The 16,006-nt window shown below is 43.3% G+C and overlaps 2 protein-coding genes across 2 annotated transcripts; both read right to left on the bottom strand.

Moving 5' to 3' along the window:
• Positions 1-2,434: 2,434 nt before the first annotated feature.
• Positions 2,435-10,229, bottom strand: map1lc3a (microtubule-associated protein 1 light chain 3 alpha). Its single transcript, XM_085457804.1, has 4 exons — positions 10,047-10,229; positions 6,995-7,050; positions 6,004-6,110; positions 2,435-3,998 (listed from the first exon to the last, which is right to left on the bottom strand). Exons 1-4 carry the CDS (start codon positions 10,084-10,086, stop codon positions 3,833-3,835), a joined length of 369 nt encoding a protein of 122 aa, XP_085313930.1. The 5' UTR covers positions 10,087-10,229; the 3' UTR covers positions 2,435-3,832.
• A 1,825-nt stretch (positions 10,230-12,054) lies between these two features.
• Positions 12,055-15,912, bottom strand: dynlrb1 (dynein, light chain, roadblock-type 1). Its single transcript, XM_085458003.1, has 5 exons — positions 15,870-15,912; positions 15,564-15,718; positions 15,193-15,268; positions 13,492-13,659; positions 12,055-12,753 (listed from the first exon to the last, which is right to left on the bottom strand). Exons 1-5 carry the CDS (start codon positions 15,910-15,912, stop codon positions 12,710-12,712), a joined length of 486 nt encoding a protein of 161 aa, XP_085314129.1. The 3' UTR covers positions 12,055-12,709.
• Between the last annotated feature and the right edge of the window lie 94 nt (positions 15,913-16,006).

Genomic DNA, 16,006 nt, shown 5'->3' with positions numbered 1-16,006 from the left:
CGATAGAATATGGGTAAAAAGCGCATGCGCAGTGCCTTTGTTTACATACGCACATTGCGGCGACGCAGAATGAGAAGAGCGAAAGCGGATCATAAAATGAAACGTTTTTTATTTTATTTTTTTATTAGTAATATAAACATACAAACAAAATGCACCATATATTACAGATTCAGAGAACAGATATTTCTTACATATTAGCAACTTTCATACATAGTGAAAATAAAATATAAAGATGGGGTCACATAATTTAACAGGTTATTAACTCACTAAATCAAAATCTCCCATAAAGGAAACAAAAAAAGCAGCCTTTTTCTTTTTAACTAAAGTCAAAGATTTAACCAACAAGTTTAAGTCGTTTTTCCAGTAAGCTTCGTAAAATGAAACGGATGAACCAAAACTGGTTTGTAAAAATGCTGCAGCTTCAGTGGTGTGGAACTGGTTTAGCTTTCGTCCGTCAGATACACAACAAATCACTATTTTTGGTAGCGCATGCTAGCGGGCCGGTATTACCGTATTGTTTGGAAAATACGGCGCACTTAAAATCAATCCTTTGATTTTTCTGAAAGTCGACAGAGCCCCTTATAATCCCGTGTGCCTTATGTATGAACTCTGGTTGTGTTTACTGACCTGGAAACGATTTTATGTACACGGCGCTCGAAAATCTGTCAAATGTTTCAGTACGACTTTGCTAAGCTACGAAGCCGCACCGCTTGATGGATTGTCGGAGCATTACGGCTATCGTAGGCGGAGTGATACGTACTGCGCTTAAACATAATGTTACCGTATTGTGTGTGTATAACCTCTTTTTAAGTTTTGTGCATATTATACATGGTTATGCTGAGGATGTGTCGGCCAGTTTCCACTGAAATGCCTTTTGGTTAAACTGTCAGCGAGAAATTTGCACTGTTACATTTTTATATAACTTTAATGGACATAAAAAACAGCTGCTTGTTTAATTAAGTGAAAATACATTGATGGGTTTTTTTTGCACTAATAAAGTTGTGGAGTTGTAAAGTATTTTGTCTGGTGTCAATTATATTGTCAGTTATATCGTTATCGCAAATTTTTAAATGTATATCGTGATAAATATTTTTGGTCATATCGCCCTGCTCTAGATGTAAACATCGCTTTAAAGGAGGCTCTGAAGTGAGGAGGGCACCACAGCGACTCATCTGCCTCCACCTCCTCCTGTCTCAGCTCATTCATCGCACTGACCCTCTGCATGTCCTCCTTCACTACATCCACGAACCTCCTCTGAACAGCTCCACCCTCTCCAAACCATCACAGCAGGTCTCAACACCATCTTCTAAACCTTCCTTTTCACTCTTGTTCCTCTCCTTCTGTCACAAATAACCCCTGATACTTTTGTGGACTTTTCTTTGGCTTTTAGAAATCTGGTACAAAGCAAAGACAGCACATCTCTCCTGTCTGAGCTCAGCTGCTTTGACTGACTGTAAAATAGACAATATGTGTTTTAAAGCCTCAGTTCCATTATATACCACAGGGTCGCTCTGCTGTTGTCCCCAGACTCTGGAATGGTCCAACAATTAAGTCAAAGCAGGTGGAAACAGGTGTTGAGGAACTTAAAATGACAGAAGTGAAACATGGTTTTTGTCCTTTGTGGATGTTTTCTTGAGGATGGGTGGGAGTCAGACGTGTCAGGATTACTTGACTATTAAGGGTAACTTTCCACAGCTGTGACAGGTTTAATTATAAACGGTGCTTCTGTGTAAATAGTCAGTGGCTGCTGAGCCAGGAGACAAGAACAGAGCTTCACGAGATGAAGTGAACTGTAAAAATCAGACAAAGGATGTAAAAAGTAGAGTTCAGTGTCTGACGAAGGAGTGGAGGATGAGTAGTCCTGCTGATTCCAAACCAGAGTCAGAGTAAACACAGTCAGACGACAGAGTACTGATGTTTCTGCCAGAAAGCAAAGAAAACTTCTCAGGCTACTTCAGGTGAAACACAGACTTCACAGCACGAAAGCAGCGAGATGGTTTCAACACCCGCACAAGACGAGCCTCCAAACTTCTGCACCAAAGTGACGAGACCAGAACTGAACTTTGAGATGAGTCAGCACAGGCTGGAACAAAGCAGGGAGGTGCAGCATGTTATCAGACACTGCTGCTGGACGAGCCGCAGTCCTCGGCCTGTGACACTGATCCAAAGCACGCAGCCGAGTCGACCCTTCAGTCGCTGGATCTAGTACGATGGAGACAACCCAGGACCTGCAGGCGAGTTCTCCCACCTGAGAAACTGATGCACAACTATCGCACAAACCTTTGAAGGGGGGTCGTCTCATCATTTATTGCTACAGTCAGGTCCACAGTTTGGTGTCCAAAAACAGTTTCTATAGTCTTGCCTCTGAACACCATCGCAGTCAGCAGACGTCTGAAAGTGACTTCACACAACAAAGCAGAAAAAAGCCGAGTCATCATTTTAAAGGCAACTTTTTATTTATTTATTGGCAAATAATTTGAATTAGGTTGTAGCAACGCATCTATGTACACCCTCAGTACAGTGACAACGTCAGAAAGCCTAAAGAAACACACACTCTGTAATACAGCTCGATTATACGATCCTTTAAACGAACACGGGTCTTTTTTTTTTTTCAGTTTCAAACATATTTTCACTTACTTTCAGTTTTTGGTTTGGGAGACATCAAAAAGGACTAAATGGAAACAATACAATCACATCCAGAGCTTAAAATCAACAAACATTTATAAAAAAAAAAGGAAAGTAAAACATGCAGGTTCGTAGTGCAGAACTTTTTTTGTCAGTGAATTCCTGTTAAAGACGGAAACGAGGAGCAGATACAAAAAGAGAGTTGTTATACAGCAATTACTAAAAAAACCTACACCAAGTCTTTTTTTATATATTTGTATTAATCGATGTGCAAAAGAAGCTCATTCAGATCCTACATTAAATACATTTATTATGTGAATGCTACCGTGGTGTTCTTACAGGGAGGAGGCGCCGCCGCAGCGCCTCAGCGTGTCAAAATAAAAGCATAACAGCCTCCCGCCGTGTCGTCCCTCCCGTCAAACACACCCTACTCCGAGTGTCTTCGGGACCTCGCGCCGTTGTGCTTACGGGGTCGTGAATGAAGACAGACGATATGAACGGCGAGTGTTTTTCAGCGTTAGTGTCAGGAGAAATATTGCACATGGAAAATTACTGTGAATGCTAACAGCTCGATGAGGATCACAGTAATCTTGAGCCCGATTGTCAGCCGATGGTTGGCCAGCGGCGGCGCGCTGAGCTTCGGCTGACAGGAAACAAACTGGGAGCTACAAACACAAACGAAACTACGTTTCAAACAACAAAAAAACAGATTCAAAATGAGTTTAAAAAGGAAAAAATGAAACTTCTCAGACTCTAATCTTCTAGCTTACACATCTGCTGATGCACTGATCAGCTTTGACTCCTTCAGGCTACACCCTGACCTCCGCCTGCCTGGTTTCAAGTTTGATACGTGTGTAGCGTAACGGAGGAAAAACCGATCGGTTAATCAATCACGCATCATCGAGACATCGTTTAAAAACTTCTTTATCACTAGTCGGTTTGTGTCACCCTTTCAAAATAAGAGAACTCAGCCTGTGGGGGGCCAACAGAAGAAGGGAGGAAAATCCGATCGGATTTTTTTTTGAAGGAGACACAGGATATTCTCTGGGTTTCGGAGCTACTGGCTGACCAAAGTGAAGAAGGTGCTCGACTACGACAGAGAGAAAGAGAGGGGGGTGGGGGAGAAAAGGCGCTGCTGGAGGCGGAGTTTCTGGTCGTCCGCCCTTTCTTCTCTCACAGCACCCGAGGACGTCCCCGCTCTCCCTCCCTAGCAGCGGCCGAAGGTCTCCTGCGAGGCGTAGACCATGTAGAGGAAGCCGTCCTCGTCTCTCTCCTGCTCGTAGATCTCAGAGATGGACGTAGACACCGACACCATGCTGTGCTGGTTGACCAGCAGGAAGAAGGCCTGCGTGGGGTTCAGCTGCAGTCGGCGCCTGGAGGAGGGAGAAGTGGAAAATTTATCCACCCATCACTTCACTTTTTAAGGTCAAGCTGGAGATAAGATCAGTTATCTGAACTCCTGCAACTGACATATCCTTCAGCCCTGCAGTGGGTCACAGAGGTGTAACCAGTGGGTGTGGCTTCACCTCTGCAGCAGGAATAGAAGTGAAACTGGGAGATGAAATGATCTCTGCGGGTTTTCCAACACTCGACTGTTTTTTCCAGCTGTGGCAGCGCCTCCTCCTGCTGCTGTTTCATAGAGACTGAGGGTTCAGAGGGTCGTACTACGGAGCGCGGTTAATGGCTCGCTGAGCGGTGCTGAGGTCAGAGATTTGTTTCATGAAAGCGGCTCTCCTTTCACCTGGCTAAATCACCATGGTAACTGATGCTGAGCACACCACCTGGTCAGCAGCAGGTTGTGTTCATAGTTTGGGTTCCTGACATGATGTACGAGGCACCGCCGTATAAAACGTCTACATTCTTGCCTCTGAATGACACGACCACAGCCGCCGGGCATAAAGCGCACACTTTAATCCCCGCCTTCCTCTCCCATCCGCTCGGCTCAAAATAAAGAGCGCCTAAAATCACTTAGAATTGATTGAGAAGTCGATCACGTGAGTCCTGAGAAGGTCCAGGATGAGCGAGCGCATTTTTCTAAAGGTCTTACATCGGCCGCCCGGCTCTCTGCGTATTGATTTTAATATCCTTTTATGTTCGTTTAGAGCTTTTAATCAACAAGCAGCAGCCGATTCACCGAAGGCTGAACCACAGATCACTTTCACCATCGATTCATCCGCTGATTATTTTTAAGATTTATTTTGTCCATAAAAGTCTCCAGTTAGTGAATTATTACTCAAACTTGCTGGTTATCATTTCCAAGACTCTTTAATCAAAAAACCTGCACATACTGAGTCTGCATCAGGAGCAGCTTCACACATCTGAGCTGCAGGTAATCAGCTGTTATCTCTTATCTGTGGCTTCTGGCTCTTTGATGAACCCATCTGACACTTCTGACTTTGTTCTGCTCGGTCCTTCGCACAGCTTCGCATCACACATGAAGTGTTTCACCAGCAGAGCTTTTAGGCTGCAGACTCTTATTTTGAAAATTAACAGGCTATATGCTGTTCCTGTGTTGGACCTGTCGTCATCTGCGGGGCTTCGGGCAGCACAACATTACAGTGAAATGAAGAGCCGTTGTTTCCTGAGCAGAGTCTCAGAAGAGATCGTCGAGGACCTCCCCGCTGCACCAAACCCCTACAGCGCCCCCCTTGGGTGGTGGGCCCACTGGGGTGCACCAAGCCTTCTTCAGGCTAAGCCCAGCTGTGGCTCCAGGGTGAGATCCTGGTGACCTTGTCCTGGGTGGAGTACACTGCACGCTTGATATTTTAGTCATCACAGGATCTCACACCGCGGCTGAGACACAAACGTGTGCTGAGCACTGAACTGAACCCTGCTTCATTACAGAAACTCTGACGGAGCTTTTTCTAAACACTGAGGATGTTGAATCGAGGAACACTTCTGCATTATCATTTTTCACCTCCCTCCTCTTTCATTTTCCACCCTCAGCCTTCACTTTAGAGGCCAACACTTTCATCTTGTACAAACTCCAGCACGCTGACCATCTGTAAATCCACTGATGCACGACGGACCTACAGCTAATTCACTCTTATGGCTGATTGACATTAAAAAGATCTTATTTCTGCCTCCTCAGCATTTGGATGATAATTATTACCAGTGGCCTCACAAACCACAGATATATTATGGTTTATTATATGTCTTTACTGCTGGACTGTAAATTTTTTAATTTATTGGCCCATTATTCTGTGAACAGAATGAGCCTCTCCTCCTCATTAGGCAAACTGAACTGTGCCAGATCCACCGACCTGAAACTGCAGTAAATGTATTTTAAACACTACAGACTACAATGCACGCTCACTGACAGCTGCACACATGGCAGCTAATAACCTGCAGTGCTGATGCTGGTGCAGCTCTGCTTACCTGATGATTTTGACCAGCTCGCTCATGTTGACGTGGTCCGGTACCAGGAACTTGGTCTTGTCCAAAACGGGTAACTGTTTCTCTCCCTTATACCGTTCAATGATCACCTGCAGGCACAAAGCACACAGACGAGTGTCACTAAGACAAAACCTGCCCTACAAACATAGACTGTATACAAAAGATGCACACGGCCACCATGAAGTCTCTGATTGGTTTAAGTTCTGCTCTGTAGGCTTGATTTTAGCATTTTAGCTGCTGCCATGTTCTTTAAAACTACACATGACCGTATTTGAACTGAACCTCAGACTTCTTCTAGTCTAAGCATGTCGGACATTTTAACGTGTTCTTTCTAATGGCCAGCAGAGGGCGACTCCCCTGTTTGTCGCGCTTGCTAGCCTCAAGTCTGTCTAAAGAAAACACAATGTTCATTTTGTAAACAACAGTTGCACTTTGCTTGCAGACAGTAAAGACGGAAAACACTCTGCTTTAAAGTTTCAGAAATAGGACTCAACAACAGGTCACATGACGTTAATCATGTCCATCTTTTATGTACAGTCTGTGGTTGAAACCTGATTTTCTGGCTTTTTTCCTGCTGTATGGAAATATAACGGCACACAAATGTGTAACTACAGAGGGAGTCTGTGAGCTGTAAGACTTTGAGGTAATTATTTAAAGTCACATCTGAAATTTTAGCTCACAAAGACAAAATTTACAAAACTTGATTTCAGATTAAAACCTGTTCTGGGAAATATGATCTAAATCTTTAAATATAATCTCTGACTGGAAGACATTTTTAGTACAAGGTCAACTGTGGACCGAAGCATCACATCGATCGCTCTGAAGTGAAGACTGGTTTGATTCGCTGCTTTCAGACACTGCACCCTCTGCTTCCTGCACTCCGGTAACCTCCGGTTCATCCCAGTGGAATCATCTTTATTTCCACTAACAAAGCTCAGTGAAGTGTGGTGTGATTCAGTGTGAAGCAGCTTACGGGGATCTTGTTGGGGTGCTGCTCGCGGATCTGCTGGACCTCTTTGCACCGGTCAGCTGTGGAGAAAAGACACAAATGGTCACAAAAACAAAGTTCATTTCTTGTTCAGTCGAACCAGGAACCATCCTCGCTCTTATTTTGAAAGTCCAGCCAATAACAACCAGCTAACTCTGACTTCATGTCTGCTTCCCTACAGTGAGGCTGGACATGTGGGTGTTGCCTCGAGTCCTGTAATCAGACAGACTCCAGCTCTACCAGCTGGTGATGGCAGCCATCCGTCACCTCTGTAGGGTCAGTTTAACCAGAACCTGCTTCATGTGCCGCTGCGCTGAGCTCACCAAGGATACTGTGGCCATGATGGTGAGTTCATCAGCGGGGCAGCTGGTTCCTGCTCTGTTGTGCTCCAGGATTCTCCTGGCCCTGTATGAGCTTTTATGAATGCACTGCACACATAAGCACGAATTCATTTATTATCTAATAGAATGTGACTTTGTGGAAAACACTGGATATTTTCATTATCTGTATTATTTAAAGTTCTCTCCTCTCCAGATGGAGACTGAGTTTGTGTTTTGTCAGAAAATCCACAAGACGTGACAAATGTTGCGTTCCAGATGAGGGAAAAATGGAACCGCAGCTCTACAAGGCTACAAGTTTGTGTCCTTGCTGCATCCCTGTTGTGTACTCTAACCTCCTGCTTCCTCGCCATATTGTAACGTTTCATTTCTAGTGTGATGTGTGAATGCATTCAGAGATCACAGAGCTGTTTAGTGCAGTGCAGAGAGCCATTCCCCCACACAGCTGCAACAATTAGTCAGTGAACAACACAGTTGTCAACTGGGAGACAACGAACCAGCGACTGAAAGATCATTTTAGTCGGTTTTCAGGTAAAGACCACTTAAAGCTTCTTAAAAGTGATGAAAAAAAAATGACATGAGAGTAAACTAGGTGTAGTCAGAGAGGATCTGTTTAACCACGTGGTTAATTAGCATCAGTCTCTTTGGCTTCTTCTTTCACATTAAGTCTCTTTTATTTTCAAGGCAGAGCTCTGGTGTTTGCATCTCTTCACAGCTTTGCATATTATTATGTTAAACGTCTCCTTTAATGCCCACAGGCTTTCCTTTCAGTACCCATTTCAAGCTTTGCAATGTTTTTTTTCTTTTTTTACTGCCTCACTATCTAATTTTACAGCATGCTGCCCTCTCTGAACCTCCTACTGGCCTATTTCAGAAAAACTGCTTTTCCTTTTTCAAATACCGGCCGGGTTCAAAGCTCAGGTGGCTCAGAGCAGCAGCTGAGTGTGAATGGCTCCTTTGTTTCAGTGTGGAGGTGTTTATTGGAAGCCAGCTACAGTCCTGCTCCAGGTTCTGCAAGATCACCTGTCTTTAGTTTGAATGTAAATATTCGTCCTCACTTGGCTCCTGGAGAGAGTCACACCTCCCACCTCTAAGATCAGGCTTCGCATTTTCCTTTCTGATCAGTTTTATGAAGTTAGGGCTGGATCAGGTGACCCCGAACGATCAGCCTCGACTATACTTTTCACGTCCACGAGGACACAAGTGCAAAACATTTTGGTATCAGACGGTGATAGTTGATTTTTTGTGATCGTGAAGACTCGTCCACAGAGAATTTGCATTACAATGCACCAACTACCATGCACCCCAGGCAGCGGCACAACAGGAATAATTACTCAGCCGTTGTGCTTCCAGCTGTGTCGGCAACTGAATACAAACCAAGGCTGAAGTCTGTCTTTATTAATCACATCTTCTTCTTTCTTCGTCTACCATCAAATTTCAGGAAGAGGATGCTGAAATAATGATACATCCTTTTCTTAATGGCTAGCAGAGGGCGACTCATCTGGTCGCAGATTTGCAGAGGTTCATGAGAAAACGGCCTGCTCCCTTGCTGTGACCTCAGTAAACTCTTTCCTGTTGATAGGCTCAATCCAAACAAGATGGCGACGGGGCAAATGCTCAGCTCAGGGCTTCATAACAGGAATATATGATGCTGCAGTCGCGACGCCCGTCTTCAGTAATGTTTACACTGAAATCTTAGTCGTCCGAGAGCGACTCTTTAATGACGCGTTTAAATATTTGCTGAGTGACTTTTTTGAAAACATTATTGTATCTGCTGCAATGAACAGACGACTGGCTGTTCTCTCTTCTGTGGTTTGCTTTGCCTTCCATCAAAAGGTGGAGGCAGATGGCTGCTTCTCCCTGAGAATGGTATCTTCCCGTTAAATGGGTGTTCATTCTCCCCACTGTCGCCATGTGCAGTTCACAGGAGATCCTCTGATTGTTGGGGTTCTGGGGGTGTTTACCCTAACATGAACTGGTGCTATATGAATAAAAGTGAACTGGAAAACGTATTATAGTAACTCCAAGTGTGGTAAACATGTCCCCTGTTGTGTAACACTTCTGTAATGTGTGTCAGTGTGACACAATTCAAACAGCTGCTAAACAAACAGCACGCACAGGTCTACGAGAGCGGCTGAAAGCAGGTTATAAGCACAGAGCAGAAGGCGGTGAATGCAGCGTTTCTTGCATCTCTGCTTCTCTGTAAATGGAAAGATTATGCAACGAGCCGGACTCCGGGCTCCTCCCTGCCCGGCTCTGGGGGGCTGTCTCTCGACCTCATATTTCAACATAAATCGCTGAACACGTGTGTTGGGATAATGTGTCAGCACATGTTGTTTTTCCTTTCAGCAAACACAGACCAGTGAGGTGATCCGGCCGTGTAAACGGAGGCCTAGCTGGCTGCGAGCTAGCCGGACAGTGACCCAGATGGCCCTTTAACACCTCTCGGCCCGGAGGCTGCTGCCTCACACAGTAAAAACGGGATTTTCACCTTTGATTCGCGAGTAAAGAAATACTCTGTTAGCCTACCCACCCTAGCTCCCGGACACTTGTAGCAGCTACAGTAACACAGCACCGACACCCTTTCACTGCACTTTAAATACAAAGAGCTGAGCTAGGCGGCTAACGGGCTAGCAGCTCAGCGGCTGTTTGCAGGCACTTAAGCCAGCTAAATAACACCTTTCCCGGGGCTTTCTTACCAAATGTCCTCCTTTGTTTGAAGGGTCTGTCGGACGGCATCTCGGTCCGGGTTATTAAACAGTTATACACAAATGAATAACGCAGTAGTTACAGCCAACAGCGCAGGTCCGTCTCTTCGGTTCGAGTCTCTGGTTCGTCTGAAGCCAAAACAGCTCCGGACAAACAAAGACAGTAAACCGAGCCTCTGACGTCACCCGCTGCATTTAAAGGGGACGTGCATCGATCCCTGAACCCAGAGAGCAGCTTTGCATTCACGTTAACAGAAGTGCAAAGTTTAACTAGTTATACAAACCAGCCCGTGATTCACACGGTGGTTTAGAGTTTAACACGACACAGCAGTGTTTTCATTTTGTACTGAGAGGAAATGACGAAAGGTTCGTGAATCAGCTGTAATGTCAGGCTGTGTTTTGCTTCAGCAGGGGCGTTCCTAGGTTTGTTTTAGAGGAGGTGGGGGGATGGGGTGTCTCAGTGATCTCTGATGGTTTTGTTTGTGTTCATTGACATTTTCATATACTTTTCATCAGCTGTGTTGATTTTATCGATTTTTCTCCATCTATGATGATCCTCATCTCGTTGTGATTATGACTATTTTGTGTTCACTCGCTGTTATTTTTGGATGTTTTTTACTTTGTTTATACTTTGTTCCTTTGATGACTGTTTATAAAGAGAATTAACGAGATATGTGCTGTAGTGGAACGTAACTCGAGTACTTTACTAAAGTTTTAAAAGTTAGAATATAAAACCCCAATTAAACAATAAAATAAAATTGAATAAAACGTAAATTTGAAATAAAGAATGCAATCATTTGCAGATCTCATAAACTCGTACTTTATTCGTCCATGGGAGATGAGCAATGAAAGGCTGGGAAAGTGAGCGGTACTAAAAACACAGCTGGAGGAACATTTAGCATGTCTGTGAGTCACTGGCAATAGATCAGTAATATGTTTGGGTATAAAACAGCATTTAGGGAGGCAGAGGTTTACCTGCAACAGAAACTGCATCATAAAAACGTGGAACATTTTCAGAATGTTGCTCCTGATGTAACATTTGAAAACACTGAATATCTCCTCATCTAGAATACATGATATCACTGAAAGATTCTGAGAATCTGGAGAAATCTTTGTGTGTGAGGAACAAGGCCCGGAACATTTTTTCAGTTAAACCATATGACATGTTTTCTATCTTCTATTGTACAGAAAAAATGGGTTTATTAGATCTGCAAATCATTGGATTTTACAGTTTCCCAGATTTTCTGGAACTGAGGTCATGGTTGAAGTCAAAATATTTCTATTATGTTGCTTTTGACTTTTCTTCCGTTATATTTTAGACGCAAATATTTTACTTTGTACTGTGTACAAAGCAGTGTGTAAGAAACGAATCTTGTAGCTGAGGATGATTTTAAAGCGATGCACAAAAAAATGAAAGGACTGTGAAATGTGAAAATGATTGCTTTTAGCAAACGCATCAGCTGAAACCTACCAGCTGACTCTGCAGTTCTTCTCTGCAGTGATCTGTCAGACATGAAGACTGAAACACGGCCTCAGAGTCCTGAAATCAAATCTTTGGCAGAACAACAGCAGCAGACTTTTAACTTCCAGAGGTTGAAAAAAGCTTTTTTTAAACTCTTGTTTTGAGGCACATCGAAGCATTTTTAAACCAGATGTAATTGCTGACTCTACACATGCACTCATGTCCTGTTATTTTCAATAATGATTCAAAATTAGTGTCCCGCCTACATTGTAACCCTAACACCAAGCATCATTCAGCTGCTGTTTTTCTGCTGGGTTGTTTTTGGATGTTTTTCCTTGAGGTGACACGTCGACCTCTTTTTGTCTCCTGAATGTGTAACCAAGCAACTGGATGATATTTCAAGTAGTTTTATCTGCTTCCTCCTTTTTACCAAAACACTCAAATGAAGCACTCTTAGCTGATGATAGATGCACGAGTCTCTTATTGAACAAGAAAAAAAAACAACCCAAAAACCAGTAACGAGACAAAGACACAGGACAGTTTTCAATTGTTATATTTCTTAATTGTTACAAATGAACAAACTTGACGCAAGAGCAGGGACGTGTTTGTAGTGTCGCTCTCTGCTCACAGGTGAAATACTGCTCCTTAACATTTTAACCATCAAAACAATAAATAACAATCTGCAGTTTTCCTTTAAGGTGAGCTAAATAAAACAAAGCACGTCCTTCGTTCTGCCTCGTATACTGGACCTGCAGACCAGCGTGCTCTGCTCCAGTCATGTGTCTGTGACTTCACTGGTTACTCATGTATTGGCGTGCACGTCTGGCTGCTTGCTACACATGAAATAAACGGTGACATGAGACGCGCGTGCACGTAAACACACACACACACACACACACACACACACACACACACACACACACACACACACACACACACACACACACACACACACACACACACACACGAGCTGGAATGCTAAAACATGGAAAAAAAACACACAACCCAAAAATCCTCTGCAGGCCGACTGACCGTCCTCGGGATCACACATCCTGACCTTACAACCTTACTTCCCATGAAAAAGCTTCTGCTAAACACAAATTTTGATTTAATGAAAAAAAAAAAGAAAAACTGGGCCGTTTAGATGAGAGTGATAAAGCGAGCGAACAGCCAGACGTCAGCTCCTTCATCTTCAATCTGATGGATTCTGGATGACGATGAGGAAAAAGTCTTTATCTGTTAAGAAAAAGGCAAAAAAATTAAACGACTTCAGGAACAAAAGCATCTTAAATGTTCACATCCAGCCTTTTTAGCCAGGAAATAATCTGAATAATGGGCATTTTAATATTTTAAAATGTAGAGTTTTAATAAAAACAGCTGATCTCGAGTTTTACTAAACTGCTGCTGCAGCTGTAAAATAATCTTCACGGCCAGATGCCGACCTCTCTGGACTTGAGAAGTTTAGAAAAAAATCCTGCCCATTTCTGGTTCACATGGCAGGTGGCAAAACACAATTCTTATGGAAAGTTATGTAAACAGATAAAAGGCATCATTTGAATGCCCGACTTTCCCCCAGAGGAGGAAACTTGTTTCCCAAAAGCAGCGACTGCAGGGCTGAAAGATGAAACCGACACTGAAGAGCCACAAACTGCAGCTCACGTCCACCAGAGGCTCCAGCATTGAGTCATCCCGATACGAAAACCACTTCTATGGATAACTGTGGATTATAACAGCTGAACGGGGGCTGAATTTTTCTTATAACACTTCCATTTGGACACCAGTAAGACTCAAAATTAGGGCTGTGGCCTCTTTGACAGACAGGTAGATGGTGGCTGTCTGCTAGGCTTCAGCTCAGCTAATGGGAGCGTGTTTGAGCCTTTTGAAGCATTTATAAGTCAGGTTAACTGGAATAACAGCGTTTCATTTTTGGTGAATGGAATTCATTTAGCAGTAATTCCCAGCAGATGCTCTCACCTGGAGCGATCATGATCTCGTTCTTCTTGGAGCGCACGCGCATGAAGGTGAGGTCGTTCTGGGGGTCGATGTCTCGGATGGTGCTCCTGGCCTTCATCACCAGCTGGTGGATCAGCCCGGCGTACTGCACCGTGCTCGAGTTGTCCAGAGTCGACTTGATGGGGATTCCTGAAGGGAAAACATTTATGAGATGGACATTCACACGTGGACCCAGTAACCACATCACACCTTACTTTACTGGTTCTCTGCTGCTGAAACTGAAGCGTGACAGTAAAATAGATCTCAATTACTCAAAAAAAAAAAATTTTTTATTAAAAATGGGACGAAGAAGGAAAATACTTTTGTCTTCGGTAACATTTTGTCCTGTCAAGTTACAGGTAAAGTATTTAAATTCATAATTTGATGGGATTCCAGCTTGATTATGTACCAAGGAAAATGTAAGTGTGGTAAATTAAAGGAACAGGGGTGAATAAAAACCAGCAGACAAAAACAAACACATCATCAATAATAACGTCATTTCACAGAGTGAAAAACGTGCATGTGAAAGTTCATGTATGAAACAAGCATTCCTGGTTTTTATGGGATTGTCACAGCTCGAAGGATTGTTTTCCACGAATGACAATTATGTTTTCCTTATAAACTAAATGTTGTTTAACTTGTTATTGATCAGGTAGTGAAACAATAATCAATATGTGGAAGGTTTATTTTTAGTATTCGTGAAGATGAGTGAATGCTGCTGCAGCACTAAGGATGCTTCTCGGGTTTATTTTGCACTCTATGTGATGATTACTGTAGTGTCTGCAGACGTTGTGATATTATTATCAACATACTTTAGGTTGTGCTGCTTTTAACATATGAAGGCAGTTTATTCAGGACAGAGCAGTGCACCATGTTTCAAGGTGCTGAGAACATTATTTAAATGTTTGAATTGAGTCTTTTACTCATCAGTGTGATAAAATCAGTCCCAGAAAGGTCTCTGCCAGTGGCCTCTGTCTCCATGCTGGGGGTCTCGGTCTGTGAGGGAGTTTCCTCCTCCTCACTTTGTTTCTTTCACTGTTCACTTCTGTTTTCTTGGGTTTGTATAAACTGATCATGAATCGGCTTCCCACACACGGCAGTGAGATTGCTCCTTTTTATCTCTACAGCCTACATGTGTTTGCTCAGCACAAACGGGTCATGTGACGGCACAACAACAAAACACAATGAGACAGAGAGGAGGAGGAAGAGGAGGAGCAGGAGGACCCTGTTTGTAAAGGGATGTCTACTTTCTGAGGAAGCACTCTGAAACTAAGTATCACGATCTGATACTGACACTGGTACCGATATATCAATATTTGGATCGATCCAGGGTCAGTCGGCTGTTTCAGGTGTAACGGGAGGGGAGGAGCCAGAGATAACACGTGCAGGGAGCAGGTTAGGACAGGGTCACACGGTCTGTTACCATGGTAACCGATTAGGGAAGGGTCACAGTGTCTTATCATGGTAACCGACTATAAATTTAAGTTAGGTTTTATTTTTCCCGATAGAGACCTAAAGTTTGCCTCAGTTTTAACAAACCCGGAGTTTATTAAACCTGAGTTCTGGATCAGACCCCGGAGGACTTATAGTTGCTAAACACACGGTGGCAGTCACAATAAGAAACACGCAAAGAGCGGAAAGGTCTTTAAAAGAGGGGATGAAATGACATCATTGTCGTCTCACCCTCTGAATTGGCGACGATGATTCCTTGAACCCCTTTCTGGCCCTGAATCCTCTTCAGGGTTTCTTCTACTTCAGCCTGAGGGACGGAGACAACAGTGATCAGTCATTTCATGTGAGCTGATAAACGGATTTAAATCGTTTAACACCGCAACAAACACAGAATTAAAATAATCTCCCAGCGAGCGCGTTTAAAGGTAACACAAAGGGAGAAACGGTTAAAAATAAACCGACAACGCCCGACTAGCAAAAGCAAACTAGCTTCAGTTAGCAATTTATTAAATTCCGTCCTGTAAAACTGATAAATTACAGTATGATGGCCAAATATGTGAACAGTTTCACCAGATACTTGTCAAACTGTCCTCTTATCCTACCATTTTCGTTTTTTTGTGGAGAAATTCGTGCCAAAAAACCCTCTCAAAGCTCTGCAAACTAGCAGGCAGCACTCCGGTTTTGTTGACGGCAAGCGAAGAAGAAGAACCTCCGGGGCAACTGCTACGTTTACTGTCCAAACCGAAGAGTCGGATTTCTCAACTATGTTTTTCACGGGCTCTTTTATTCCATTTCGCCTCGATAAATTCCATTTTTAAGCCCTTGTTTTTCTTTGTCATATAAAAATAACATTAAAAAAGTGGGACGGTCTGCATCGATACCATAAAAAAATCACACTGTTTAGTCACTTCGGTTAAAAACATAGCATGTGATTTCAAAGTACCGGGGCATCCCAGGTTAGATAAAACCGTAAAGTCACGCGGTTCTGATGACTCTGGTTAAGAAATACAGACAAGATAAAGCCTCTAATTCAAAATCATAATAC

This window comes from Copadichromis virginalis, linkage group LG5, assembly GCF_057382275.1.
Source record: "Copadichromis virginalis isolate Kocher_CV1m ecotype Utaka linkage group LG5, C_Virginalis_male_GT1.1, whole genome shotgun sequence".
NCBI lineage: Eukaryota > Metazoa > Chordata > Actinopteri > Cichliformes > Cichlidae > Copadichromis > Copadichromis virginalis.
Note: the sequence above shows the minus strand (reverse complement) of the source record. Positions and strands in the feature narration are given on the sequence as shown.